Below are 26,887 nucleotides of genomic sequence, written 5' to 3' on the forward strand. Positions count from 1 at the left end.
CGAAAGACACTTGACAGAAAGGAGGGATTGCATGTGTCTCAGCACTTTTGTATCAAGGTCTGTAAAAGTTTTTCACGCTTTGTAATATTTAAGAGTAACCATGTATGACAGGGTTTGGGTAAAGATTGGCCCTACCAATATTAGAGACAAGGCATTGTGTGCGCGCGCACAGTGGATTCACAGTGTCCCCAACAGTCTTGTAACCAAACCTACACCCTTGACTCGAGGACATGATGTCATCCACTCTGAACCAATGAAAAGTCTGGAAGAGACTGAACATGCCATGAATTTAAAGGGAACATTTAGTAACAGGGAAAATGTTATGAATGAAGTTTGTACATTGAAGTATGCGTAACTAAGAAACTAGTAAGGAGCTCAAAATGTCTGTTTTTGAAGAAGTTTTCAATTCATTTTAATAGTGAAGAAATGTACAAAAAACATTGAATATTTTGGCAATAATTTAATATTCCAAATACAAAATACAAGCAATACTCTCCTAATTGAGCTGAAGTTTTTGTGTTGAATGGCCAAGAATGGGCATAAGGAAATATTATAACATATGAGATAGTTTGCAGTATTCCACTATAAACCAGGACTGCTCCTAGTATTCCTAGTCATGGAAGGGCCCTCGCCCTCGGGGAGTGCAGCAGTTCCCTGACCTCATTATCTTCCTCACTTCGCAGTCACATGGCTTCACCTTTATTCAGGTATATTTGCCAACAAGTGTCAGTGATCTGTCTACTTCTCTAGTACAAATTGACGTGTTCAGATCAATAAATGTACGGTGAAGTTAAAGGGCACTTCCTGTTTTGGATGACCTGCTTCCTGTGTGGCTTTCAGATGTGTTTCTTGGTCTCACGTTTTGAGATCGGTCAATGTATGGTCAAGTGAAAGGGCACTTCCTGTTTCATGACGAAACAACGGCCGACTTCATGTTCATAGACGTGTTCAGAGTCGGTCGCTTGTGTCATGTATGAAGTTTCGAGCTAACTTTTTGATAACTTTTCATTTTTGATGTGTCTAGTACAAATGAATGTATTTTTTATGATGGTACGATAAACATGCTCAGTTTTGATAAAATTGAAACTTACAATTGGGGGCGCTATTGAGCCATAATGCCAACGCATGGGTCCATGCACTCTGCCACTATCACATTTTCACCACACCTGACCTCCATGCGAAGTTTCCAGTTTTTATGCATGAACCCACCTCAAAAATGACCACAAACAAACAATATGCTCCTCGATCTTTGTGAAAGGAGCTGTTTCGGCCTCTGGCGTCTAATTTATAAACAGTCCAGATCTACATCCAGATCACTTACTTGTTTTGTTCTTCCAGCTCCATATATTCAAGATAGAGCTAAAAGAAACTGTGTATAATGTATACTGTTGTGAAAGATTGTTTAGGTTACAAGAATGAAGGTTAGATGAAAGCTCTTCAAAGCCATAAAAGCTGAGGAAGCTCCTCTGCCGGTCTGATGGTGTGATCGTCACGTTTAATGTGAGAAGGGGATGAGACTGAGGAGATGAGAGGATTTACAGGAACTTTGACCTGTGGAGGGTACACTGTACACAGTGTGTTGAATGTTGCTTGACATGCTGCTTTGCTCACATCTTTAGGATTACTGTCCTTTAACCTGTTGACATATCGACCAATGACTTTAGATGCAATTTGAATGTTAACCAGTGTTGGAAATGTTACTTTAAAAATGTCATTAGTTACAGTTACTTCTCCTAAAAAGTAATGGAATTAGTTACTGAATTACAAATTCTAAAAGTTACTAGTGAACGTAACTATTGTGTTACATTTTAAGTGCTCAAAGAATTTGGACCTCACCTCTACCGCCTCTTAAACAGAACTTAAAATTCATGTGCATGTTCAATTATTTATGACACATCTGAATATGATAATGAAATGGACACAGTACAATAAATGACTAACAGACATAGTTTAATGAGTTGTTTTGATTGCGTAACTCTGTCTTTGTCTTCTTCACTGTTCATGACCACTGTGACGCTGAAACATGTTTCATTAGGTCAGAATTCCTTGACACCAACTCAGAGAAGCACTTTTGTCCAGAGCATAATGTGCATTCAACGTATAAATGATTTCCTTTAATTTCATTTACATAAAAGTAATGACACACACACACACACAGTCTTCTCTGTCCTTTTGTTGCATATTCTTTATCATATTTGAATTCTGTATCCTTTAAAATCATCACATAACATTTGGTGTGGAAACCAGTAGAACAAGTTGGCAAATGGAACTGTTTGTGACTTGAGACAAAGTCAATAGATGAAGGGCTGAATTGTTTACCTGTGAGATATGCAGTCAGACCAGTGGAACCACTGAGATTCACACAGGAAATATTCTTGTTTTTCTGAGATGAACTTTGCTGTGAAAATGTTACCAATGTTTTCATGAAATGTCCAAACATGGGACACAGTTTACCTGGAACATCAAATCAACAGAAAAGTATAAATGGCAGCCTTGGATGTTTCTGTAATATTACAGTATGTGTTTGCCTTGTATCATTGGTGCTACTGTTGTTGTTATTGCTTTCTTGTTTATCTGCCCATTAGTTTTGAGTTAAAAAGATAAAACATTATCTTCACATGCATGAACTCATTTTCAGTTTAAGCATGAAATATCTTCAAGATTCAAGGACACTGAAGAATTCTTTATTGTCATAAAGAGGTTTGTCTTTACATCCTGATCACAGGGTTTAATACCAGAGCTGTGTCTTCTTCACTGCGTGATGGTAGCTCAGTGGTAGGGTGAGTTGCCTTTCAACTGTAAGGTTGTGGGTTTGATTCCTGCCTCCGCTAGTGGCTAGAGATGCTGATGCACTTAGAAAATACAGCAGTTTGTCAACACTGGTGCCCTCCGTCATTTAAACTTATCACTCAATATAATGCAATATAAGATCAACCTGTTTGTTACTGTAAGAAAAGGTGAAAACACCAAAAATAGCCCATGAGCAAAGGACTGAACAAACAACAGAAACAAACAGTCAGCAGATGACTAAACACTATTGTAACAGTTAACATCCATACTAGCATACAAGATGCCAGTCTGGGATAAATGACAAGTTTGTCTAACGTTGAAAGGATGTGAATGACAGGCCTGTGACCTCCACTTCATTACTGGGATTAATCTTCTTCTACCTGTTCTTAATTATTCTAACTATTCAAACTATTCAAACTTCACCACGTTCAACTCAATTACACTGACATTATGGGATGTATTCAGTTTTCTATCTTCCAAATGATTGATTTCAGCTCCCTCCTCTCATTCATACTTTCATGTAGACACACTCAAATTCTAATTTCAACATTATTCAATGTATTCAACTTTCCAATAGCAGACATACTTTTTCAAGTTTCATCAAATTTTTGGACTTCAGAGTTTAACATGAGTGTGTATGTGGATACATCATCTACCAAACCTTTGTTCTCTCGCTTCTGTACTTCTGTACTATGCACTCAAAATATGACTTTCTCTCAATACTAATACTTCTAGTAGTTAAGCATACTTAACTACTCATTTTTATTTATTTCATGTACAGTTTAGTTTCTTTGTACTTTTAACAACTACTTTAATGGCTTTTCAATTCTTGAAAATTGGCTCTTCAAACTTCATGTGGTTGGGTGAGTTGAAGCGACGCTGAAGCTACCCTGTGTCGCTGCGTAGCTTCAGTTCAAACTCATCACACTGCAATGTCTATTTACTATAAGCCTTCTGGCCATGAGATCTTTTTAAGCAATGGCAGTATTTCCTGTCACATGGTCCCGGTGCCTGGCCGAGCCCCGGCCCTGTACATGGTTCAGCTGTAGGTGACCGTCCCTGTCTTTGCTCCGCCCCCTCCAGTTCATAAAAGCAGCAGCAGCAGCAGTAGCAGGATCAGCAGCAGTAACACTAACATCCCAACAACAAGCTGAAGTGTTGCCGCTGAGCAGACACGAACATGGCGGAGCGTCACTGCTGTTGTGTGTGAGTCAGTTCTGCTGCTTGTTCTTCACTCACACCTGGACCAACGTAGCTGCGCGTGAGGAACGTCATGAGCCGACACACAACAGGTAGAGACACAAGTGCGAGTGTGCACGCGACCATCCCCTGACCTGTGTTGAGACCGTGTCTCTGTGTGGACTGTTGCAGGTGAGCAGAGCTCCGGTCAGAGGAGCGCGACCTCCTCACCGCTGCCTCCGGATCACGTGCTGAACTCAGGAGCTGTGTTACTCCCCGGTACACCACACACACATCCATGTTGTTCGACTCACTGTGTGTGTGTGCGCGCGCGTGCGCGAGTGTGTGTGTGTGAAGCCTGTTTCCAAAGTAAAGTCGTGGACCTCGTGGCTGAGTCTCACCTCTGAAGCGTTAGTTGTTGTTAAACAGATGTTAAAGATGTGGTTAAAGACAAGGCCAGTGATTCTCCAACTTTTTATACCAACATATTAAAGTTTCTCAGTATCAGTGGTGTAAACAGTTAAAGGAGACATATTATACCCTATTTCCCCAAGTTAAAATAGTTCCCTGGTGTCCTAATGAACATGTCAGTGACATACTTTGGTCAAAATACCATAAGGATGAAGCATCATAGTAGTTCAATAACCCGGCTAAACCCGCCCCTTTCAGAACGCTCGGTTTTCGTGCATGGTCCCTTTATATGCAAATGAGACGCAGGCAAACACACACCCACTTCTTCCAGGGGGTTTCTGATTTGTCCTCTTTACAGCGCTTTACAGCTCTATTCGTCTCCCCCTCCCTCCACTAGTTCTCTGACAATATCAACATGGCAGCGTGAGCAGAAAACAGCGAGAGTGCCGTCACAGGAAGAGACGTCCTACATAAGGATCGAGCCGAACACTGCCGAACTGTAAATCAGTTAAAAACACTTAGGAACAGCACAGCTGATCACCAGCGGCGCGTGGCGAGCTGAATAAACTGCATGTTGCTGTATCAGACCGGAGACTGTGCTCTGGAGACCTCGCCACCGCTGACCAGCTCCGGTGCTCCGGCGAGCTGGCGATCAGCGGTGCTGTCCCTATGCCCCTAACTGATTTTCACAGAGAGTGCACCACCGCTGATCGTCAGCGGTGAGCTGCATAAACAGCTGCTTTATGTGACTGTATCAGACTGAGTCTGTGCTCCGGTCATGGTGGACGTACTGAACAAATATTTTTAATTAGGACGTGTCAGAATGGTCAGTTATGACCTATGTGACCTGTTGGACTGAGGTCTGGGCTTTGACGAGGCCATTCCAACACATTCACATGTTTCCCCTTAGACCACTCAAGTGTTGCTTTAGCAGTGTGTTTGGGCTCATTGTTCTGAGGGTGAACAGAGTGGTCCAGGTATTTAGCACCGTCCATCATGAGCACTTTTCCCAGTCCCTGCAGCAGATGCTGCCACCACCATGTTTCACTGTGGGGATGCTGTTGTTTGGGTGATGTGATGATGACGTGGCGTTTTCCTTGATGACTGAAAAGTTAAATTTTAGTCTCACCTTCCTCCGTACATTTCAGGAGTCTCCATTTGTTTTTTACTGAAAGTGTTGGCTTTGTTGAGCCACTCTGCCATAAAGTGTCCGCCTTACTGTCGTCTTATGTGCAGACGCTCCAGTCTCTGCTGTGGAGCTCTGCAGCTCCTCCAGGGTTCCCTCAGGTCTCTGATTAGTGTCCTGATGATAGATTTGATGACGCTGCTGGGACTATCAAAGATTTGGATGTTTTTTTGAATGAATGAATGAATGAATGAAGGTTTCAGTTCACCAGGTCATGTGCTGTATTGAAGTGTATAACATGATGAACTGTGCTGTGTCTCAGGTGCTTTTGATCAACATGGCTGCCCTCTGATCGTGTTCCCGACAGACACACATGCCAAACTTTACTCACAAGTCAGCACGGCACATGTGGTGGACTTCATCAGTTACTTTCTCTCTCTGCACAAGTATGTGGATTCAGACCCACGTGTGCTTTATATGTGGATGTGGCTTCTTGCTGCTGATGGTTGCTTTGTTCCCCACAGTAAGCAGCAGGAGAAGCAGAGTTTGGCATCTGTTGTGGCTGATCTTAGTCTCTCCTCGCTCCCGACCATCAAGTTCATCGCTGAGACTCTGCTGCTGCTGGAGGTTTGTCATGTTGCTGCTTCTCGACAGTCTTCTTATGACTAACCATGCTGCAACAGTCAATCATCATCATCATCACGTCTTCGGTTTGTGCAGGAGGTTTGAAGACTCTGGAAAACCTGCTTTACAAGACCCGTTATCTTAGTTCTCTCTAACGCATCAGTCTAAACGTCCCATTAGTTGTGCTTGAGACACACAGATGACACACAGCTGTGTGTCTGGTCTGGGCAGAGTAGACTAGAGGGGTTCCAGTCCATGGTTTGTGGAGAAGCGCTGTAGTCTTTATTTATTCATAGATATCAGGACATGAATAGGATTTCCAAATCCTTCTCAGCTGAGTTCAGTGTTAAGTCTACTGGTCAAAGAAATCCAGCCCCAGCTCTACTGCTGTATGCGTACACTGGCTCCCTCAGTGTCAGAGCTGTTGTATGAAGATACAGTGCCTATCATAATAAGTATTTACCCTTTTACTGCTTTCATAAATCAACCGTGGTCAATAAAATAAAATTAAGTAACCCCCTTTTCACATGTCAATGAAACAAAACTGTATAAAGAAATATAATTGTTTGCATAATTATTCACCCAATTATTCATTTTTAATTGAATGGTCTAATTCAATAGAGGTCCACCTGAGTGGTGTGGGATTGAGTTATAAACCAACCAGTCTCTGGACCCTTCAGACCTGTATTCCTGGCTACCATTACACCATGAAGACAGAAGAACACTCCAAGCAAGTACAATTCAGGGGATGGATACCAAAACATTTCAGTGAAATCAATCATCAAGAAATGGCAGGAAATGGCACATATGTGAATCTGCCTGGACCAGCCCGCCCTTGTAAACGGAGTGACATTACTTTATAGAAATCTGTTTTCACTTTGACATTAAAGAGTTTTTTTCCAATAAATGTTTGTGTGAAAAAAAAATCCAAATTTTATTGACCGTGATTGATTTATGAAAGCAATAAAAGGGTAAAACATCCCAGGGGGTGAATACTTCTCATAGGCACTGTAACTAGTCTCACTGTCCATGCTGCAGATCAGGATCAGGGTTCGGGAGCTGGACTTTCAAATAAAAAGAAATCAAATGTCCATGTTGGCCGAATAATTGATTATACTTTTGTTTATTTCCTTTTTAGCTGAAAATAAGAATGTTAAAGGAGAGGTTTGTCATTTTTGAATATAAAGAATCAACATTGTTTGCTTTGTTATTACATGATCATCTGATGCAGTATTCACCATGTTAACATTCATTTGAAGGGTGTTTAGTGATGGAACATATTTGGTTCTCCTGTTTTTATCCTCTAACCTCGACATGGAGCAATGTGCCTGATCTTCTCCACATGTTACACAGGATGAAATCACTTCAGTGTTTCGGGTGTCAACTCATTAGCCAGTTAAATTGCGGGAAATGCCTTACATCTATCAGTGTACCATGCGTCCAGTTTAGAGACGGAGGATTCAGAAGGTGTGTGTGCTTGTGTGAAGTTAAAATATTGTCTTCTGTTGTTTCTTTACTAGCTGCCCATGCGGACCATACACAGTGTGTACATCATTCAGCCCAAAAAGAAGGATGTTGCCAAGCTGTTGCTAAAACTCCTTTCTCCAGCTTCTTTCAAGGTCAATGAAAAACCCTTGTTTGTGTGACTGTGTTTCCTCTCTGTGGATTCAAGGATTCTGTGTCAGTGAGTAACTCGGATTCACTCTTTGCAGAAAGTCTTCTTGAAAGAAATCTCGGCACTCTCCAACCACATCGATCGGAGCCAGTTAACACCATCACTGGGTGGATACTTTATTTACTGCCATCACAGCTGGGTCACATTCGTTAAGGTAATTATACTTGTGTTAACAGTTGAAGGAAACTGAGTCAAACACACAGATTTATGATCCATTCATGATCGCTGTCTGTCTGTTACCCTGGTGAAGCTCGTGAAAGGCCTCGCTGTATCAGCTGATCTGATTAGCGAGTCAATGAGAGACTCGTTTGGCTTTGATGACGCAGCATCTCTGCATCTATACAATACTCATCAGTGGAGAATAATGAAGAGCAGCCTCACGACTGTCTGCAATAATACATGAAACCAGTGTTGTCCTCACACCTGTGTATACCATGATGTTCACCGCTGTTTATGCTCTTATGCTCTAACAGTGTGATGAATAATAAGCAGCAGCTCTCTGACATTTACTGTTGATGTTTGTATAGTTATCAGTTATTTTCTTTCAAAACACAAGTTTTTAAGTTGATTTTCTAGAAAAAAAACAAAGTTGATGGGACAATGTGCAGACCTGTGCACCAGCTCTGACTCATGTTAGGTCTATTTGTTGTTTCTCTTACACGTGCAGTACTGCAGCCCATTCCCTGACATGTCATAATAAAGATCAGTGCGATGGAGCTGCAAACAGAAACCTTTTATGAGCATGTATTTAATCATGAATGAAACCGTGTAATGAGATGATGCACAGGCGCAGTGTTTGTTAGAAATGAAGTGACACAGTCTCAGTAATGTAAGAAATGGAATTGAACTGAGAGGATTGTTTTCACATTGATTTGAGAAATCATTTTAATAATAGCTTTCCAAAACAGTCAGTATAACAACTAACTGAACATAAATGACCTAAACATGTGTAAATAATAATTCAGCTCCCAGCAACATCATCACACTGGTTTCTCCCAGTATAGGAGACATTGTCCAGCAGGGGACAGTATTTCCTCCCCCTTCACGTCAGAGCACTTTTTTCATGTCTGTCACTGTCCTCGCTCTCTGCAGTGACATCATCTCTTTCTCTGTTGGTTCATTCACCGGTTTGATCTGTGCTCATACTCCACGTGGAGTCTGATCGATGCTTGAACAATGCGTGGCATTTCAGAATGTTATGAACAAACACTGTGCGTGTGTGTCCTGCAGGAGATTGACGTGTTTGTCCAGGAGTTCCTGTCCGTGGTCCAGCGGCTTCCAACCTGCATCTCCTCCCTGCAGGCTCTGTCCAGGCTGCCGCTGCCCACCACACTCGCAGAGCTCCAACATTTCTGCTCCACCAACGAGGCCAAGTTCCAGCAGCTCAGGAGGTCGGTGTCACACGTTCTTTACAAATATTACTCCAGCTTATGAGATCGTTCATCTTTTTTACTTGTACATTGTCTGGAAAAACTTTGAATGCTTTGGAGTTTATTGTGAGCTATCACAATCAGAGCCGGATTAAATAAATGGATTAAATACTAGGCATTTTTTGGGCCCCCCTCCATCGATGTTATTTCTGAATTGAAGTCTGAAACTTACCAAAGTTACTAATAAAAGTTAATTCACATTTTACATAGCGTAGTCTTTGGTTACGAGTTGGTTCTTTGTATGCCAAAATAAGTCATGTGTCGTGTATATGAAACAGTCTATCAGACTATTTTTTGATTTTTATTACTGTGTGTGTGTGTTGCAGGGAGCTGGGTCTGGATGAGCTGCTGAGCCACTGTGAGAATGTGCTGGAGAAGCTGCGTCACCCTGAGCGACAGCCCTGTTACCAGGCCATGGCTGGCACTGCACTCTTCTTCCACACGGCCTTTGACATGCTCCACAACCACAGGAGGTACTGCAGGCAACCACATCAGTCCCTTAATTCCACTCTGCAAGGCTCGATGTTCACTGTGTGTGTGTGTGTGTGTGTGTGAAGTCCTGTTTTATTGAAATGACGATGCATATAATGGCCTCGTTATTAAGTCCAGTGAGGTTGGGAAGACCTGTTATTATTAGCATTATTGTTACTATTATTAGTATTATTTTTATTACTAGTATTGTTATTATTTTTGCAGCAGTGTTTGAGTCTGGTCCAGTTTTTACAGCATGTTGAAAAAACAGGTGGAACAATACAATCAAAGTGGCTGATGCTTTTATAGTCTGTCAAATATGTAACAATCCACAGAATAGGGCTGCAGTGTTTTATTTAATCAATTCATTAAGAAATTATGTATGAATAGAATAGAATATTCTCTAATAAGCTCTAATAAATTAATGCTAGTGTAAATGAGCGTGTGACTACATTAAAATGTGTTTTCTGTGATCAGTTTGCTATGGGACAGTGTCTGACCACTAAAGTGTAGCACTATTCATACAGAGCATATAAATGCATGAAGCAAATCCCAGAATAAAAATGAAACTCATTAGAGATAAAGGTGTGATTTAGCAATAAAAACAAGAATGAACGGATATTTCAGAAAAAGCTGATTTAAATGAACAGACCTCACAGGTGAGGAGCAGGAGAACTGAATGCTGTAAACCTGGTCCTGATGAACTCAGGGCTCTGGATGCTTCATAGGGAACTAATACGTCTAGGATTTATTACTATTATTAATAAAAATTAAATTAAATTAAATAATAAAAAATTATTACTTCTTACTATTTTGGTCCAAGACTCTTTACAGACCAACAGTAAGATTTTGAGAAGCCAGGGCAGTGATCTGAGGACCAGTTTCCTCTGCAGCAAAATTCTGGACCAGTGAAGACCTCTTTACAATCTTGTATGTTATTCGTAATAAACACAACGTTTATTGCTCAGAAACGTTTATACGTCCAGAACTCACTTGTTCACCAACATAAACCCTCCAACATACCGAACACGCCTACTCCGCATGTACTAATACAAACCCACTTTGAGGCACCTCGTGCCGTAAAGAGCATTGCTGTGGGAAAACAACATGTTAACGATCGCCCTGTACTTTAAACAAAAAGAAAAGACGATCTAAATAAAAATATTGTATAGATGAAACTTATACAACAAAGGCGAAAAGTCGCCGCAGTGTGAAACAAAATAGTTGGTGCATATGCAATAAAAATGTTCAGTGCTTTCAAGTAGTTTAGTGTCCACAGTCCTTGAAACAGTGCTTTCAGTAGCACCACAGACCTTCACTGAGTGCTTTCAATAGCACCAGAGCAGACGCTCCCTGTTTGGTGTCTGACCAGAGTACCGTCGTTATCCTTTTACTCCGTATGAGCTCCTTAGTGCTGCTTATTTCCAGCCAGAGTCGTTTCTCAGTGACCTGTTTTGTTGACTTAAGGGCATCAAACGGAGAGTGATTGTCTGTCACACAGACCAAAGGAGGACCAGAAATAAAGCATGGTCTATTCCATCTGACAGGGCCAGAGTTTCTCCTGCCAGAGTACTCCTCACCACCTGTCTAATTCTCTTAGACTGCCAACAGAGAGGAGAAAACTTCCCTCCTTCTCCTGTGAGACCAATCAATGTTCCCCCCCGTGTGCCCCCATCAGGAAGATTACCAAGGGAAGCATCACTGTTTCCCAAATGCTGAAACCTGAGAGTAAATTTTTCAGATTTAAGTTTCCTAATGACCTTGTTTGTCTCGTGAAAAGACTGGACTGTGGCACCTTTTATATTTGACGCTAAGCTGCTTGCATCTCATGTCTGGTCTGGTTTGTTTTGCAACCCATAGTGTCTGTCCTGTTTTTGACTTCCGATGCTCTTTTTCAGTCTCATTCAGAGAGGCATCTCTCTGCACTGCACGTGATGCTTGCAGGTGAATAGGCTGTAAGTTTTCAATATAACTATGCTGGTGTATATGAACTACAACATTAACATTCACATGGTCTATTGCCACATAGCAGAAGTTTTCATGTTCCTCACATCCAACATTTAGTTTAGCGATCACATCTATTGAGAAGTTTTGTGACATGCAAGCAATCCCGTTACTTTATACTGTACATCCAGCCAATAAAATACAGCTGGATCTACTTGAAACATTTTACCACCTGTACTCCAATACAGTGATGCATCAGCAAGGCCATAAACAAATTTGTTAAGTTTCCAAAGAATATTTTTCTTTCCTGCTTCAGGAGGGGGCCGGACATAGATTTCTCTAGACAACTGCATGCCTTGTAAGAAAGCAGATTTGATGTCCATAGAATGAACTTGCCACTCGTTTTGACAGATTACTGCTAATAATAGTCTAAGAGATTCAGAAGCACATGTTGGGGAATCTTTCTGCAGCTCGTGAATGTTAAGCTCTTCAAAACCTCTGGCTCCAAGTCGTGCTTTGGGCACAATACCATTAGGAGTTTCATTTGAGACTACAGACCCATCTGCTAGAGACACACTTTTGACCTGCATCATCAACTTCCTCGAAAACATTGTTTTTGTGCCAGTTCATTATTTCATCCTGTTTGGCTGAAACAAATGAAATGTCTTTTGTTATGAGAACGTCAGTCTCACCATCAATTGATTCAATGTTAAGATTATCAACACGTGACATCAAGTGGCTCCTTTTGCCCCTCGCTGCCATCAGGGTTGACATGCTGCAGATTAGAACAGTTTTTGTGTTTTCCAGAGGCTTTGCCTGCTTGGCCTAAAACCTTGGCTCTCTGTAGACCACTATCATCATGAATGTTGATAGTTCATAAATGTTACGGTCTGTTCTGTTTTTAACTTTAAACCAACGGAAGAGACAGGGTTTCCACAAACATTGTGATTACATTACATTACATGTCATTTAGCAGACGCTTTTATCCAAAGCGACTAACAATAAGTGGATTTAAACAGTCAATAGCAGCAACAATAACAACTTTCTCTTTGACCTAGCAGACAAAATGTCAACGATTAACATTTCTCTTGTAGTCACCTCCCTGTCGCTGTCTGTGTTTTCTTCACTGTCTGAGCTTTCTGCTACTTTGTTTAAACTGTTGTTTTGTATAGTTTGCTTATCCTGAGATTACTGATCCTGTGCGTTTAACTTAGAAAGCCTGGATTGATGCACTCTAACGAGAACCCCCCCCCATGTCTTACAAACACAACAGCTCCATCCTGACCAATGACATGTAATGTCATATACCTTGTCTCCTGTCACATACATGTCATCTGTGGGCCTGAGTTGCTTACGTAGTGCCCTTCTTATCCGCTCAGAAGACTCTGCCTGAAATGTGTTCTCCTACTCTAGCACTCACAGTAGTACCTTCTAGAGCAGGTAGTGTAACAACTAATACAGAAGGAAGGTTAGGATTCTGTCCAAACACTAATTGGTATGGGCTGTAGCCATGAACATTCCTATTTTAGCTGATAGTTTCACATTTCTTGTGGGGTACCCCAAATTCTCATCTCCAAAACAAAAAGGTCTGCAACTGGAAGCTTCTGTTTGCATCAACCGGTTCACTTGATCCTGGGTGAGGTCATCAGTATAGTTTTCCAGCCATTTCTCCCCACACACAGTACAGGTACATGCAGTTTCAATAATCGCTGATCCTTATGATTCAGTCATGAATATTTCTGCATCTGACATGGAGGCCTCTGTAAACAATGTAATGTTGCATTCATCTGCATGTTCATCTTCAGTTACTTTTACATGGACAATCTTTAGCCCAGTGAAATTTGGATCTCTTACCAAACTTATCCAGTGGATTAGTGTTTGACCAGCAACGTCGTATTCCATTTTCCTCTTGCTTGTGGTCTTTGGTCTGTGAAAAACGCCACGTCCTGGTTCACTTGTATTCCGTTTGACGAGCTTGTCGAATTTCCTCCGAAAATCCTTTTTAGAGCCGATTTCATGGAGGAGAACGTCCACTCGGTGCAGGCCGTCAATGCTAGTTGTCTGCTTTTCATCAAAATAGGAATAGGCTTCATATGCGCAATCTTTTTCCTCCTTTAGGAGTCCTTGTGAGTAACGTTGTCATGCTGTTATCATTGTCCAAATCTTCCGCCGTTATTTCCATCGCCGTTTCACACGCTCTTCCTTCAAGCCCCAAAGTGACAGCAAGGGCTTGTTTCTTTTTGTCGAGCTCTGTAACCCGCGTCCAGATATTAACTTCATTTTCCAACACTCGTATGGTCTGGCTTCATCAAACTTCGGCGGAACTTTGTAACTACATGCCATTCTGAACCATCGTCTGCTACCAATGTTACTCGTAATAAACATGACGTTTATTGCTCAGAAACGTTTATTCAGCGCACGTCCAGAACTCACTTGTTCGCCAACATAAACACTCCAACATACCAAACATGCCCACTCCGCATGCGCTAACACAAACCCACTTTGAGGCACCTCGTGCCGTAAAGAGCATTGCTGTGGGAAAACAACATGTTAACGAGCCCTCTGAAAATGAAAGCAGGAACAAGTTTTTCTGTGTCGATCCCTGCGATGTTATTCAGGTGCTAATAACCAGACTTTCAAATTCAGTAATTACACCCAGATTTCTGTCTTGATCTGTAGTTTTTAATGACATGTGGTGAAGGAGAGCATTTGACCTTTGACCATCACTTCTGTCTTGTCTGCATTGAGCTGCAGAAACTTCTGGCACATGATCCACTCAGTGATTTGATGAAGGGAAATATAAAGTTGTGTCATCTGCAGAGAGGTTGTAATATCTTATAAGCTGAGCTACAGGCAGCATGTAGATGTTGAATAGAAGTGGTCTGAGAACAGACCCTTGAGGAACCCCGCATGACAGACTCATAATGACCAACTGAGACAAAGTAGTCTCTGATTTGTACCAGTTTAGCAGAGTTCCAGTAAGTCCCGAACACTTTTCCAGTCTGTCCATCAGTGTGTTGAGATCAACTAAGGTCCAATAATACAAAGACATCATTATTCAGACTTTGATAAATCCGAACAACAAAAAGGCGTGAATTTGTTGATAAACGACTCAGAAGGTTGGACATGTGTCTGTAGTTAATCGTGAGTTTTTACTTTAATCACTGCAGTTTCCCAGTCCTGAGGAGACTGGCCTGACTGAAGTGTTTACTATCTGCAGAACATCTGAAGCTGTGCACTTTGTAACATTTTTAAAGACATTTGTGGGCAGAATATCAATGTTTCTAATCTTTAATATTTTATCTGTGAAAAAAGACTTTTTGGACAGCAGCTGGGACTGAAGCTTCTGTCCATTACACTGTGATTACTGTTCATCTGAGAAAAGTCCTTGCATTTTTCACTTCCTGGTTCTAGATGAGGAGACTCTCTTTATAGATGTCATCGTAAACCTGAGCGTCTAACTCCAGATCAGAAGGTTGCACGTTCAAATCCCATGACAGACAGACAGACAGACAGACAGACACTATAAAACTTTAAATGAAAGTAATGTAATGATCAGAGTGTGACATCAGTCACCATAACCTCACAGACACTGTGTTGAGTCTGTTACATGCTGACAGGATGTTCCATCACAGTCCAAATCGATGCATATAATAGACAGTAGTTTAGCAAACTTTCCATAAGATATCATTTTGCATTAAAGACTGTCATTAAACAAAATGGCAGCTCCTCCTTTTTGATGTCGTCTTGATTCACTCATGAAATGAAAGTTGGTTTTAACTCGATTAAAAACTGTTAAGTCCCAAACAAGTTTCAGTTAGAAACATGAAATCATTGAGACGTGATATTTAAGAGCGCTACGTCTGTGTTCTGGCACAGACTGTGGCTGATTACCTTTGATCAAATGCATCCTAATGAGCCTGCAGGTCAACATACTTCTGTTTACTGTTCTGATTCAAGGTTCTAAAGTTTCTACACATGTGTGCACGTCAGGGCTCTGGACTTCTTTTCTTAGGTCACACCGGTGCACCTGACATTACCTTGGTCTGTGATGTGAAGCTTGTGTTCTGACACTCGAGGAAACCTGATGTTTATCAGCACTGTTTGTTTTTAGTAATTGTGCTTTGAGTGTGTCCATCTTTCTTATCTGGGGCTGAGTGGGCGGAGCTCAAGTATAGCACTAATGATCTCACTTATAAGCCTAGAACCAAGTTAATGTAAGGAAATAACACGAGTGATTTCTTCAGCCAATTTACTTACAATGTGTGGAGAGGAAAAACTGCTCGACAGTTGAAGCGTTTGGGATGAACGCTCAGAAACATCTGTTTGTCTTTAGAATAACGACAGCTGTGGAGAAAGTGGAGCTGCTGTGGCATCAGGCGTTTTCTCAGGCTCGTCTGCAGCTGCAGCTCATCCAGCTGCGAGGGGAAGCTCTGCAGGTGAGTCAGCTGACTGAACTGATCACAGGCTTACACATTCAAGAACACCAAGTTTGCATGTAAATGGTCAACATGACACATGCTGTGTCTCTCTGAGCTACATGTAGCCTCTGCACTTCAGTGCTCATATTTCTTTTGAAAAGAATCTCTTCATACTAAGTTTATTCAGGATTCATGCAGCACACGTGTCTTCTTACCCATGAACGTTTGCGAAGAAAACTAGAGGAGGTTTTTCTGTTTTTAACTTGATTGCAGCTCTAGTGTGAAACATCACAACTGTGGACCATGGTTCTGTTCTCATGTTCTTACAGATCACACAGCACATTGAAACACTTGAAAAGAAGCTCCAGACGTACAACATGGACATTGCCAAGGACGCTGCACAGGCAGAGGTCATGTTGTCCCACTTTGAGACGTCCATTCACACTCCTGCTATGGTACTTGTGTGTTTTGAACTTGATGTAACATGCTGTGTTCATGTGTAAATGAGATGTGTAATCAGTCACTAATGTTATGGTATACCATATCTGACGTGAGGGAAAATTACCTCCTCTCCCTCACAACAGGCACATGTTGGCTGTGCTGAAGACGTGATCCACACACTGACCCGCATCCTTCCATCAGATCGTCAGAGCAGCGAGCTCTGGGTTCTGGACCTGGAGAGACTGAAGGAGAAAGTGCGCTCTGCTGTGAACTTGGTTCTCCAAACCCTCCGAGCCGTTTCAAACTATCATCACTACTTCAACAAGGCAGGTTCTCTGATGGAGACTGAGGTTGTTTACGTGGAACCATTTGTTAGAAGGTTTTATTTGAGTTGTTGTTGTTCACCTGACCTCCAGTGTCCATCTGGTCCTGAGTAACATTTGTAAAACCATGGTTACAGGTGAAGTAGAAGCTGAAAACACCTTGTTACTGTGTGTACAATTCTAACCTAACATTGTGTACTTGACATGAACTAGTGAAGTGTTTCTTTGACAGGCCAACAACTGGTACAGTCTGGTCCTCTCTGAGGACTTCCTCCAGGAGTTGCTGTCAGGTGTTTCTGCAGCACAGTGTTACAAGAGGAACTTTGCTTCTGTCCCTGCATGGAGGCACAGACTGTCCACTTTCCTGAAGAGGAACCCTCCACCAGACATGGAGGAGCTGCTTCATCTGGCTCACCTGTCTAAAGTCATCCCTGATGATGAAGTCCAGTGGGCGGGGCAGCGGATGTCTGAGCGGTGAGAGAACAGAGTCAGACACACGGCTCAGACCTGCTGGTGATCATGTGATCTGAGACTGTTTGTTTTTATCCGACAGGTGCATGACCTTGAGGAAGCTGCTGATGTCTTCAGGGTCAGTGGTTGTGGCTTCCCTCCAGCAGGCCTTACACTGGCAGTATGAGTTTTTGCGCAGCAGCAGCCATGTCCACCGCTCCCCTGATGACAGAGCTGCTCACAGAGCAGCTAAGGATGTCCAAAACAGCCGATCTGAATGCGGGCACGTCATTGGACAGTCGTCTTCACCTGCAGTTATCGGGACTGTGTCCACTAAGCACAAACCTTCCTCCCTTACCTCATTCGACTCGGGCTTCGTTGGAGCAGCAAACGGCCAAGTGGAGGTGTGGGGAGGTCCAGGACTGAAGGCTCCATCAGTATTAGCTGGGAACATGGACTCTGTGAGACCTGCCAAGAGCATGTCGGGTGTTTCAGATCATGAGGATTACACCAGTATCCAGATCACCCCCAAAGATTCCCTCCACTTTGAGATTCAAGTGAAGCGCTCTGCTGCACTGCCGACTAACCCCTGGCTCAGTTTACCGGTCGATGATCTGGAAAAGTCTTACACCGTCACCATCACACAGAAGACAGAGCTCCACAGTCGTTCAGATCCATACTGCAGCAGTCCTCACACAGCAGTGTTCAGCAGCTCACAGCCTGAACACTGCTTACTCTACTCACAAAGCACTTTGGAGGATTCTCAGTTCAGTCCCATCCACAATGTTCTCTCCAGCACCATCACAGATGGAAGCTCCACTGACGGGATTCCCACTCTCCTCTGGGATTCATACGACCTCCATGAGCAGAATCACGATGCTGGGATGAGGTAGAGCTTCTGTCTAAACTGTTGCACAAAGGATAGAAAGAGCTTAAAGCTCTGGTGAATGCATGTGTTCATTTGTACTCGTGTGAGTCTTTAAAGCTCTGGTGAATGCATGTGTTCATTTGTACTCGTGTGAGTCTTTAAAGCTCTGGTGAATGTGTTCATTTGTACGTGTGAGTCTTTAAAGCTCTGTGAATGCATGTGTTCATTTGTACTTGTGTGAGTAAAGCTCTTGTGAGTCTTTTAAAGCTCTGGTGAATGCACATGTTCATTTGTACTGTGTGAGTCTTTAAAGCTCTGGTGAATGCATGTGTGTACTTGTGTGAGTCTTTAAAGCTCTGGTGAATGCATGTGTTCAGTAGAGTCTTTCCTGGTGAATGCATGTGTTCATTTGTGTGAGTCTTTAAAGCTCTGGTGAATGCATGTGTTCATTTGTACTTGTGTGAGTCTTTAAAGCTCTGGTGAATGCATGTTCATTTGTCGTGAGTTTTTAAAGCTCTTGTGAATGCATGTGTTCATTTTGTATGTTTGTTTGAGTTTTTGTGTGAGAATGTTTGTAAGGCTCTGTTGAATGCATTGTTGTGTTCATTTGTACTGTGTGAGTCCTTAAAGCTCTGTTGAATGCATGTGTTCATTTTGTACTCTGTGAGTCTTTTAAAGCTCTGGGGAATGCATGTGTTCATTTGTACTTGTGAGTCTTTTAAAGCTCTGGTGAATGCACATGTTCATTTGTACTTGAGTCTTTATGCGTGTGAGTCTTTAAAGCTCTGGTGAATGCATGTGTTCATTTGTACTGTGTGAGTCTTTAAACCTCTGGTGAATGCATGTGTTCATTTGTACTTGTGAGTCTTTAAAGCTCTGTTGAATGCATGTGTTCATTTGTACTCGTGTGAGTCCTAAAGCTCTGTTGAATGCATGTGTTCATTTGTGTGAATCCTTAAAGCTCTGTTGAATGCATGTGTTCATTGTACTCGTGTGAGTCTTTAAAGCTCTGTTGAATGCATGTGTTTATTTGTACTGTGTGAGTCTTTAAAGCTCTGGTGAATGCATGTGTTCATTTTGTACCGTGTGAGTCTTTTAAAGCTCTGGGGAATGCATGTGTTCATTTGTACTTGAGTCTTTAAAGCTCTGGTGAATGCATGTGTTCATTTGTACTCGTGTGAGTCCTTAAAGCTCTGGTGAATGCATGTGTTCATTTGTACTCGTGTGAGTCTTTAAAGCTCCAGGTTTGTGTGACTGAAGTCAGCAACAGTTACACATTAGGGTAAGTTTTGTTTTCTCCTTCCTAGTTTGGTGGATTTCTCAGAGGAGGACTGGGATGAGAAGGAGCACGAGGGTTTGAGAGAGGTGGAGAAGATCCTGGACCGGGCAGATCAGATACTGGAGGTCAGGGACGCACACCACCACAGTCTGAAGGTTCTTTTCTCACTTTGTCTCATTTGAATTTAAATGTCTGTAAAGGAAGAAGAAAGTGTGGCGGCTCAGGAGGTCGAGCTGGAGGCTCTGCTCAGGTCTGAGAACACACAAGGTCTCTGGCCTCAGCTGCTCACTGTGGTATGTTTATCTTTCCTTAAATAGATCATGTGATCTATGATGATGACTCATCACTGACTTCAGGTCTGACAGTTGACGAGTCACTGAGCAGCTGATGTGATGTCTGGTGAACATTTAATCACTTCTGAAAATGTATAAAAATGTCTCTGTGATCAAACTACAGTGTTGTTCATGTTGCTTCATCTACTCAGATGTCGTCCACTGAGCTGACTGAAGCTGGTGTTCTTGGTCTTGATGACAGCGTGGAACCTGCAGAAGTTTCCGGATCAGCTGGAGATATAAGTGGAACTCAGGCCTCTGAAGATGACGGACACTTTGACAGCAGGCCGGACCTGCTGACCGAGCTGAGGACAGTGCACCTTCTGGAGAAGCTGATCATGGAAGAGAACCTGAAGATCCACGAGCTCAGGTGCTATAAAGAAACCCCCAACAATGAAGTGCTCAACAGCAAACCTGCAAACGGGTCATCAGGTGTGAGCAGAGACAGGGAGGCTTTCCTCTTACAAGTGGAGAAGGAGAAAAGGGAGGTGGAGCAGCTTGAGAGGAGTCTGCACAGAGATAGACCTCTGAAGGTTGTCAAATGTTCTGTCATGAAGACTGGAGGGGAATTTAATGAAGACCAGTCATTGTATGATGAGCTCTCATCACAGAGAACACCCTCTGTCTCTGTATCACAACACAACAGTGAGCCTGCTTCTTCTGACTCTGCTCCATGTGGTTGTGAAGGCACTGACGTGAAGCTCTCTGCTCAAGAGTCGGGAAAACAACTCGGGGAAAGCACCTCGAAGAGAGAATGGAGAGAATCTGCACATGAAGCAGCAGTTTCCCCTGACATGAGGCGAGATGACGGAGCATTTGACCCCGGTGGAGAATCACTCCTCCCTCCTGTTCCAGCTTCACCTGCTGCCAACAACAACCTCACACAACAGGACATCAATCATTCCACAGAGGTGCTGGATCCAGGTCCGTCTGCAGTGGCTCGACGTCCTGATTTCATGCAACCTGATCTACAGGAGGAACCATTTCAATCACAACTGGACTCATGTCACAACGATAGTCACATGTTTCTCTATCCAAAGGTGACGGCACACAGCAACAACAACAACAACAACAAGCATTCAGAAGAATCTGAAATTACTGCTAAAGATGAAGGTGATGCATCTGAAGTGTCTACATGTTTACATGAAGCAGAGGAAATCCACACTTTCTCTGTAGAGATGTCACAGCAGCCAGCAGCAGCAGCATCAGCAGCAGCATCAGCAGCAGCAGCACGGCTGCCTCCTCACCAGCTGAATGAAAACGGTCCTGATGATTTTTGGAGGATATCACGATGTGGGTCACCTGGTAACATTCATATGAGAAAGGTAGGACCAGCCTTGAGAGCACATCAGTGTTGGAACAGGTTCTTGTGTGTGACTGACGTGTTGGACTCTGATTTACTGAACTCTATTTTCTCATCTCACTCTGAGAAATAAGAAAAATAAGTGTAATGTTGGTCAATTGAATACTTTTCCTTTATTTCATCTAAATGGATTTGTGTCAATAATGAATTTCAGATATCAGACTGTAAGACGCCCATAGTACTGGACACAGGGTCTGGTATGATGAAAGCAGGTTTTGCAGATCAAGAACAACCAAATATTCTGTTCCCAACAGTAATCGGGACGCCGAAGTATGAGGTAAATTTGTCATGTTGTTGTTCAGCTCTGCAGGTGATGAGCTGTCATTCAGCCTCTGTGTGTGTGTGTGTGTTTGCAGGAAGTCATGAACGGTCACTTTGAAAGGGAATCTTACATTGGACACGAGGCTCAGCACATGAGAGGAGTTCTGGCTCTGAAGCATCCCATAAAGAACGGAATCATCCGTGACTGGGATGACATGGAAAAGGTTCAGCACTGAAGTGAATGTGTGAGCAGAAGTGACTGAGAACAGGTGGGAGATGCATGTGTCTGTGTTTCATCCACAGATTTGGGATCACAGCTTCCAGCTGCTGTGTGTGGATCCTCAGGATCACCCTGTGCTGCTGACCGAGGCGGCCATGAACCCTGTGGAGAACCGACAGCGTATGGTGGAGATCATGTTTGAGTTCTTCACTGTTCCCTTCACATACGTGGCCATGCAGGCTGTGCTGGCTCTTTATGCATCAGGCAGATCCACTGGTAACTGTGTGTGTGTGTCTGTCTGTCTGTCTGTCTGTTCATATTTAGGACCTCATGGAGACCAAAACCTGGTCCTAACGAGGTAGAACCTCATTTCTGAGGAACTGGTTAAATTTGATTTAGTTGGGTTAGGGTTAGTTATTAACTGGGTCTGGTTGTTAATGGTGTGTGTGTGTGTGTTGTAGGTGTGGTGTTTGACTCTGGAGATGGTGTGAGCCACAGCGTGCCTGTGTTTGATGGATACTGTTTACCTCATGCAGTGCAGCGCCTCCCTGTGGCTGGTGTGGATGTGACCATGGAGCTAAGAAAGGTATTCACACACACATTAGTGTGGACTGAGGTCTGACAGTCTGCGTCTCCTTCCTCTCAAACTGTTGTGCTGTGTGTGAGTCGAGTACATAGAAGATCATCTTAATCTCAGTGTAAGTGAGGAAGAGGAGGAGGAGGAGGATCTTTGCTCGGCCTGTTCACACCACTATATTTTATTGTTGGTGATAATGTTACTGAGAGAGCTCCATGTTTTCTCAGGTGGTTCTTGGTCATTAGTTTTCCCTCAACAGCACGCCAATGACACACACACACTCACACACACTAGAGCACTCAGTGGATTCATGTGCAGCCTCACTCACTTTTTTTCTTTCTTTTTAAACTGCAACTTCTAATCTTTTAACAAAATGAAATTATGTTTGTGTGACATTTTTAAAAATGTGTGTGTATGAACATCTACAAGGAAACTGAGTGTTAGAGATAATAATAGATCTAACTATAGTAATAAACGTGAATCCACTGTATATGCATCTTTATTAGCAACGTCCTCGTAACATCAACGATGCTGCAGAGTGCAGCCGTGCGTCCATCACTGATCTGCACAGAGCTCAGTGTAGATGCTGCTGCTGATCAAAGTTCTGCCTGTTAAATGTCGTAACAGAGGACCCACATCACGCTGTCCATCAATGGGAAAATTTGTTTGTTCATCACAGGCAGGATGAACAGGGTTTTCAGCGGTGCTGTTGCGGTCTCAGGGTCTCAGGGTGTTCTGCCGTGACTTTAATCCAGATCACAGGCAGACTTATTGTCTCAAACATCTGCAGCAGTTGATCGTTCAGAGTCAGATAATAAATAAAGTGGAAATGTATTATTGTGTTGCTGTGTTTGAAGCTTCTGCAGGAGCAGGGGCTGAGCATGTGCACCACAGCAGAGCTGGAGATAGTGAGGGAGATGAAGGAGAAGTGCTGCTGTGTGGCACTCGACTATGAAGCAGCACTCACTCAGGACAGCGCCTCCTGCAGGGAGATGCCTTACACTCTGCCAGACGGACGCATCGTCACCCTCTGCACAGAGCGCTTCAGGTAACTGTCGTAGATGTTGACTCGGTCCACACAGTCAGGTTTATTCATACGGAACATTTAACACAAAGCAGAACCAGACAACCAGGACAAAGACAGACTTCACGAGTAAGAGAAACTCATGTGGGACAGGAGACGACAGAGAAATCCATAAGTGGGGGAGTTGATGATGATGATGATGATGCCCGTGTACCTTTTGAGGTTTAGAAATGGATTGTGTGAGGGAACAGTAACAGTGTGAAAGTCATGGGATTATAACTAACTGATGACATGTTTATAATGAAACAGGTCAAATGTTTAAGAATCACACACACACACTGTACATGTGTTTTTAAAATGTGTTACTATGTCATTTTTAACTGTAAAGTGTTTGAGAATTGTAAACATAACTTTATATATAATAATAATAATAATGATGATAATAATGCATTCATTTTATTTCTAATGTGGTAGACATATAATTGTCAGGGGTTTGACGTGTCTGTGACCTCTGACCTGTGTGGAGGTCTTGGTCTGCATCAGCTGAGATTTGATGGATTCTGTGACTCAAACTTTTGTTTTCATCTATTTAATATAGAGTTTGCAGAGTAGAGCGAGACCATGAGTGTAAATGTGATCACATCATGAACCATTTAAAGCATCATGTCTTACTGGATCACATCCAGCAGCTCCCTGCTCATGTACAACTGTTGTTTGTGTGTGTGCTTCATCCAGGGCTCCTGAGATTCTGTTTAAACCACAGATGATTGGACACGATCATTATGGGATACACGAGAGCATCTTCAAGTCCATCCTCAGTTCAGACATTGACTTACGGCGCTGCCTCCTGGGAAACATCATACTGTCAGGTCTGTCTGTCTGTCATCGTGCTCATCTGTCTGTCTGGAAGCATCATACTGTCAGGTCTGTCTGTCTGTCATCATGCTAATCTGTCTGTCTGTCATCATCTGTCTGGCATCATACTGTCAGGTCTGTCTGTCTGCTCATCTGTCTGTCTGGAAGCATCATACTGTCAGGTCTGTCTGTCTGTCATCGTGCTCATCTGTCTGTCTGGAAGCATCATACTGTCAGGTCTGTCTGGTCATCTGCTCATCTGTCTGTCTGTCTGTCATCGCGTTCATCTGTCTGTCTGGAAACATGATACTGCCAGGTCTGTCTTTTCATCACATTCATCTGTCTGCCTGGAAACATCATACTGCCAGGTCTGTCTGTCATCACATTCATCTGTCTGCCTGGAAACATCATACTGCCAGGTCTGTCTGTCATCACATCATCTGTCTGTCTGTCTGTCTCGCTCATCTGTCTGTCTGGACATCATACTGTCAGGTCTGTCTGTCTGTCATGCTCATCTGTCTGTCTGGAAGCATCATACTGTCAGGTGTCTGTCATCTCATCTGTGTCTGTCATCTCATCTGTTGTCTGGAAACATGATACTGCCAGGTCTGTCTGTCATCACGCTCATCTGTCTGTCTTTCATCACATTCATCTGTCTGCCTGGAAACATCATACTGCCAGGTCTGTCTGTCATCACATTCATCTTCATCTGTCTGTCTGTCATCACATTCATCTGTCTGTCTGGAAACATCATACTGAGGTCTGTCTGTCTGTCGCATTCATCTGTCTGTCTGGAAACATCATACTGCCAGGTCTGTCTGTCATCACATTCATCTGTCTGTCTGTCTCTTCATCTGTCTGTCTGTCACATCTGTGTCTGGATGATACTGCCAGGTCTGTCTGTCATCATGTTCATCTGTCTGTCTTTCATCACATTCATCTGTCTGTCATCACATTCATGTCTTTCTGGAAACATCATACTGCCAGGTCTGTCTGTCATCACATTCATCTGTCTGTCTGTCATCACATTCATCAGTCAGTGATGAGACGTTTACATCGGCTCGTTTACAGCGACGAGGAGGTTTTTGACTATAAAAATGCTTGTGAGTACACCTGATCTCACATAGAAGTGAGACAGGACCAAGCTATGGCCTCTTTAAACTTCCACTGAGTGTCTCTGTCTGTCTGTCTGTCTGTCTGCAGGGGGCAACACTCTGTTGCTGGGCCTGCCTGAGCGGCTGCAGGCGGAGCTAAGAGACCTGACACCTGCTGACACTGGGCACAGTGTTCATGTCAGCAGCCCTAAAGACAGAGACTTCTCAGTGTGGTGTGGGGGGGCAGTGCTGGCCAACCTGCCCACCTTCAGCTCTGCATGGATCAGCCAGGAAGAATATGAGGAGTTTGGCCCACAGATTGTCTTCAGGAAATGCTTCTGAGATCTGTCTCCATCTGCAGCTAAACCATATTATCTCATGTAAATGTCTGTGTTACTGTCGTCGTCATCATTGTGCACTCTCTCTCCTCTCACTCCTCTCTCGCCTCTCACTCACTGTCGTTCCAGTGTAAGCATGTCTTTATTCAGTGAGGCTTGAGAAGCATGAATCGGAGTGATTGGCAAAATGAGGAACAAGAGAAGCTCAAATATAATCTATTTATGTATCTATGTATCAATGTAATATCAAAAACTCTATTTATACAATACAAAGTGAAGTTGGTGTCACAGAGGAATGGAAATCTGTCATTGTTCTCAACCAGATTATATTTATAAATAACACATGTATGGGATGGACATTAAAGACTCGTTTTAGGAAAAAAAAACAGCTTTTAGAATGAATTTTACAAACCTTTTATTGTAATGTTATAACCCTTTTCTTTGGATGTTGATTCATCATATTATGACCATGGACCTTTTAAAATCTATATCTATTAGTATTGAGTCCTGATTTAAACTTTATCCTTCTTTCTCTTGCTCTGGCCTTAATCAAATCAAATGAAACTAGAGGAACAGGAGTGTTTGTTGCCGAGTGGCGTCTCGTTACTGTCTGACCCACATGTTGATTGTGTGAATGATGGTGAATGATGGGATGTGCAGTGTTGCCTCTGGTAACTAACGCCTGTCACTTAAAATGTTAAATGCTACTGCTGCAGGTCCAGTGTTTTGATTTTCTCTGTAATATTTTCCTGTGTTGTGTTGTGATTTGAACACTTGCACAGTAGTGTTTCTTTTTGAAAAGGTGTTGGTTTTTGGTGCCAAACCTGCTGCGTTTCTGTCATTACCATGAATTCTGAAAAGTCAACCATGTGCACTTATACTTGTCCTTTTGCATGAAATGATGTGTTGTGTGTAATGAGGTTGTACATTATTGCATGTGGCTGCATGTGTTTCTTTGCCATGTTGTGTGTGGGTGGTCATGTGACTTTGAGACTCTGAGAACTGCAGAGATGAGCTGCTCTGGCTGCTTTGCTTTCCTGACTTTAGTGAGAAGTAAATGAGCCGCCTCCTGTAAATGTGCTGTAACAGTCTGGACTCAGTCCAGCAATGATTATGTCTGTTTTTATAATAAATATTAATAGTGATGTTTTATGAGCTTCACATCTGTTCTTTTTTTCACTCCAAGTAAACACAAAATGCATTGTTTAAGTGATGATTTTATTTATTAAGGGAACTGGTTAATCAAATTTTTTGGAACACGATGGCCTGAAGTTCAGGCCGTGTTGTGATCAGGAGTGCCGGCTCCCTCAGCGCGATCAGCTGGTCGCATGTGTGAACAATGCCCCTGCTGCGCTGTGCGTCCGTCTCACCACCAAAAAGTAAAAAAAAGT

The 26,887-nt window shown here is 42.7% G+C and overlaps 1 protein-coding gene across 1 annotated transcript; it reads left to right on the forward strand.

The window, feature by feature from the left end:
• The first annotated feature begins 42 nt into the window (after nucleotides 1–42).
• On the forward strand, nucleotides 43–26,646 carry LOC122784151. Its single transcript, XM_044049265.1, is given in 25 exon segments — nucleotides 43–57; nucleotides 3,874–4,082; nucleotides 4,162–4,248; nucleotides 5,829–5,952; nucleotides 6,031–6,133; nucleotides 7,651–7,749; nucleotides 7,843–7,959; nucleotides 9,036–9,196; nucleotides 9,562–9,708; nucleotides 15,987–16,089; nucleotides 16,401–16,526; nucleotides 16,656–16,838; nucleotides 17,068–17,309; nucleotides 17,389–18,174; nucleotides 19,461–19,557; nucleotides 19,633–19,725; nucleotides 19,917–21,089; nucleotides 21,282–21,404; nucleotides 21,484–21,612; nucleotides 21,692–21,884; nucleotides 22,070–22,194; nucleotides 23,043–23,233; nucleotides 23,945–24,078; nucleotides 25,268–25,437; nucleotides 25,439–26,646. Coding segments are annotated over 24 exon segments (4,917 nt in total). The 5' UTR covers nucleotides 43–57; nucleotides 3,874–4,063; the 3' UTR covers nucleotides 25,631–26,646.
• Nucleotides 26,647–26,887: the final 241 nt, after the last annotated feature.

Source organism: Solea senegalensis, linkage group LG17 (assembly GCF_019176455.1).
Source record: "Solea senegalensis isolate Sse05_10M linkage group LG17, IFAPA_SoseM_1, whole genome shotgun sequence".
In the NCBI taxonomy this organism is placed as follows: domain Eukaryota; kingdom Metazoa; phylum Chordata; class Actinopteri; order Pleuronectiformes; family Soleidae; genus Solea; species Solea senegalensis.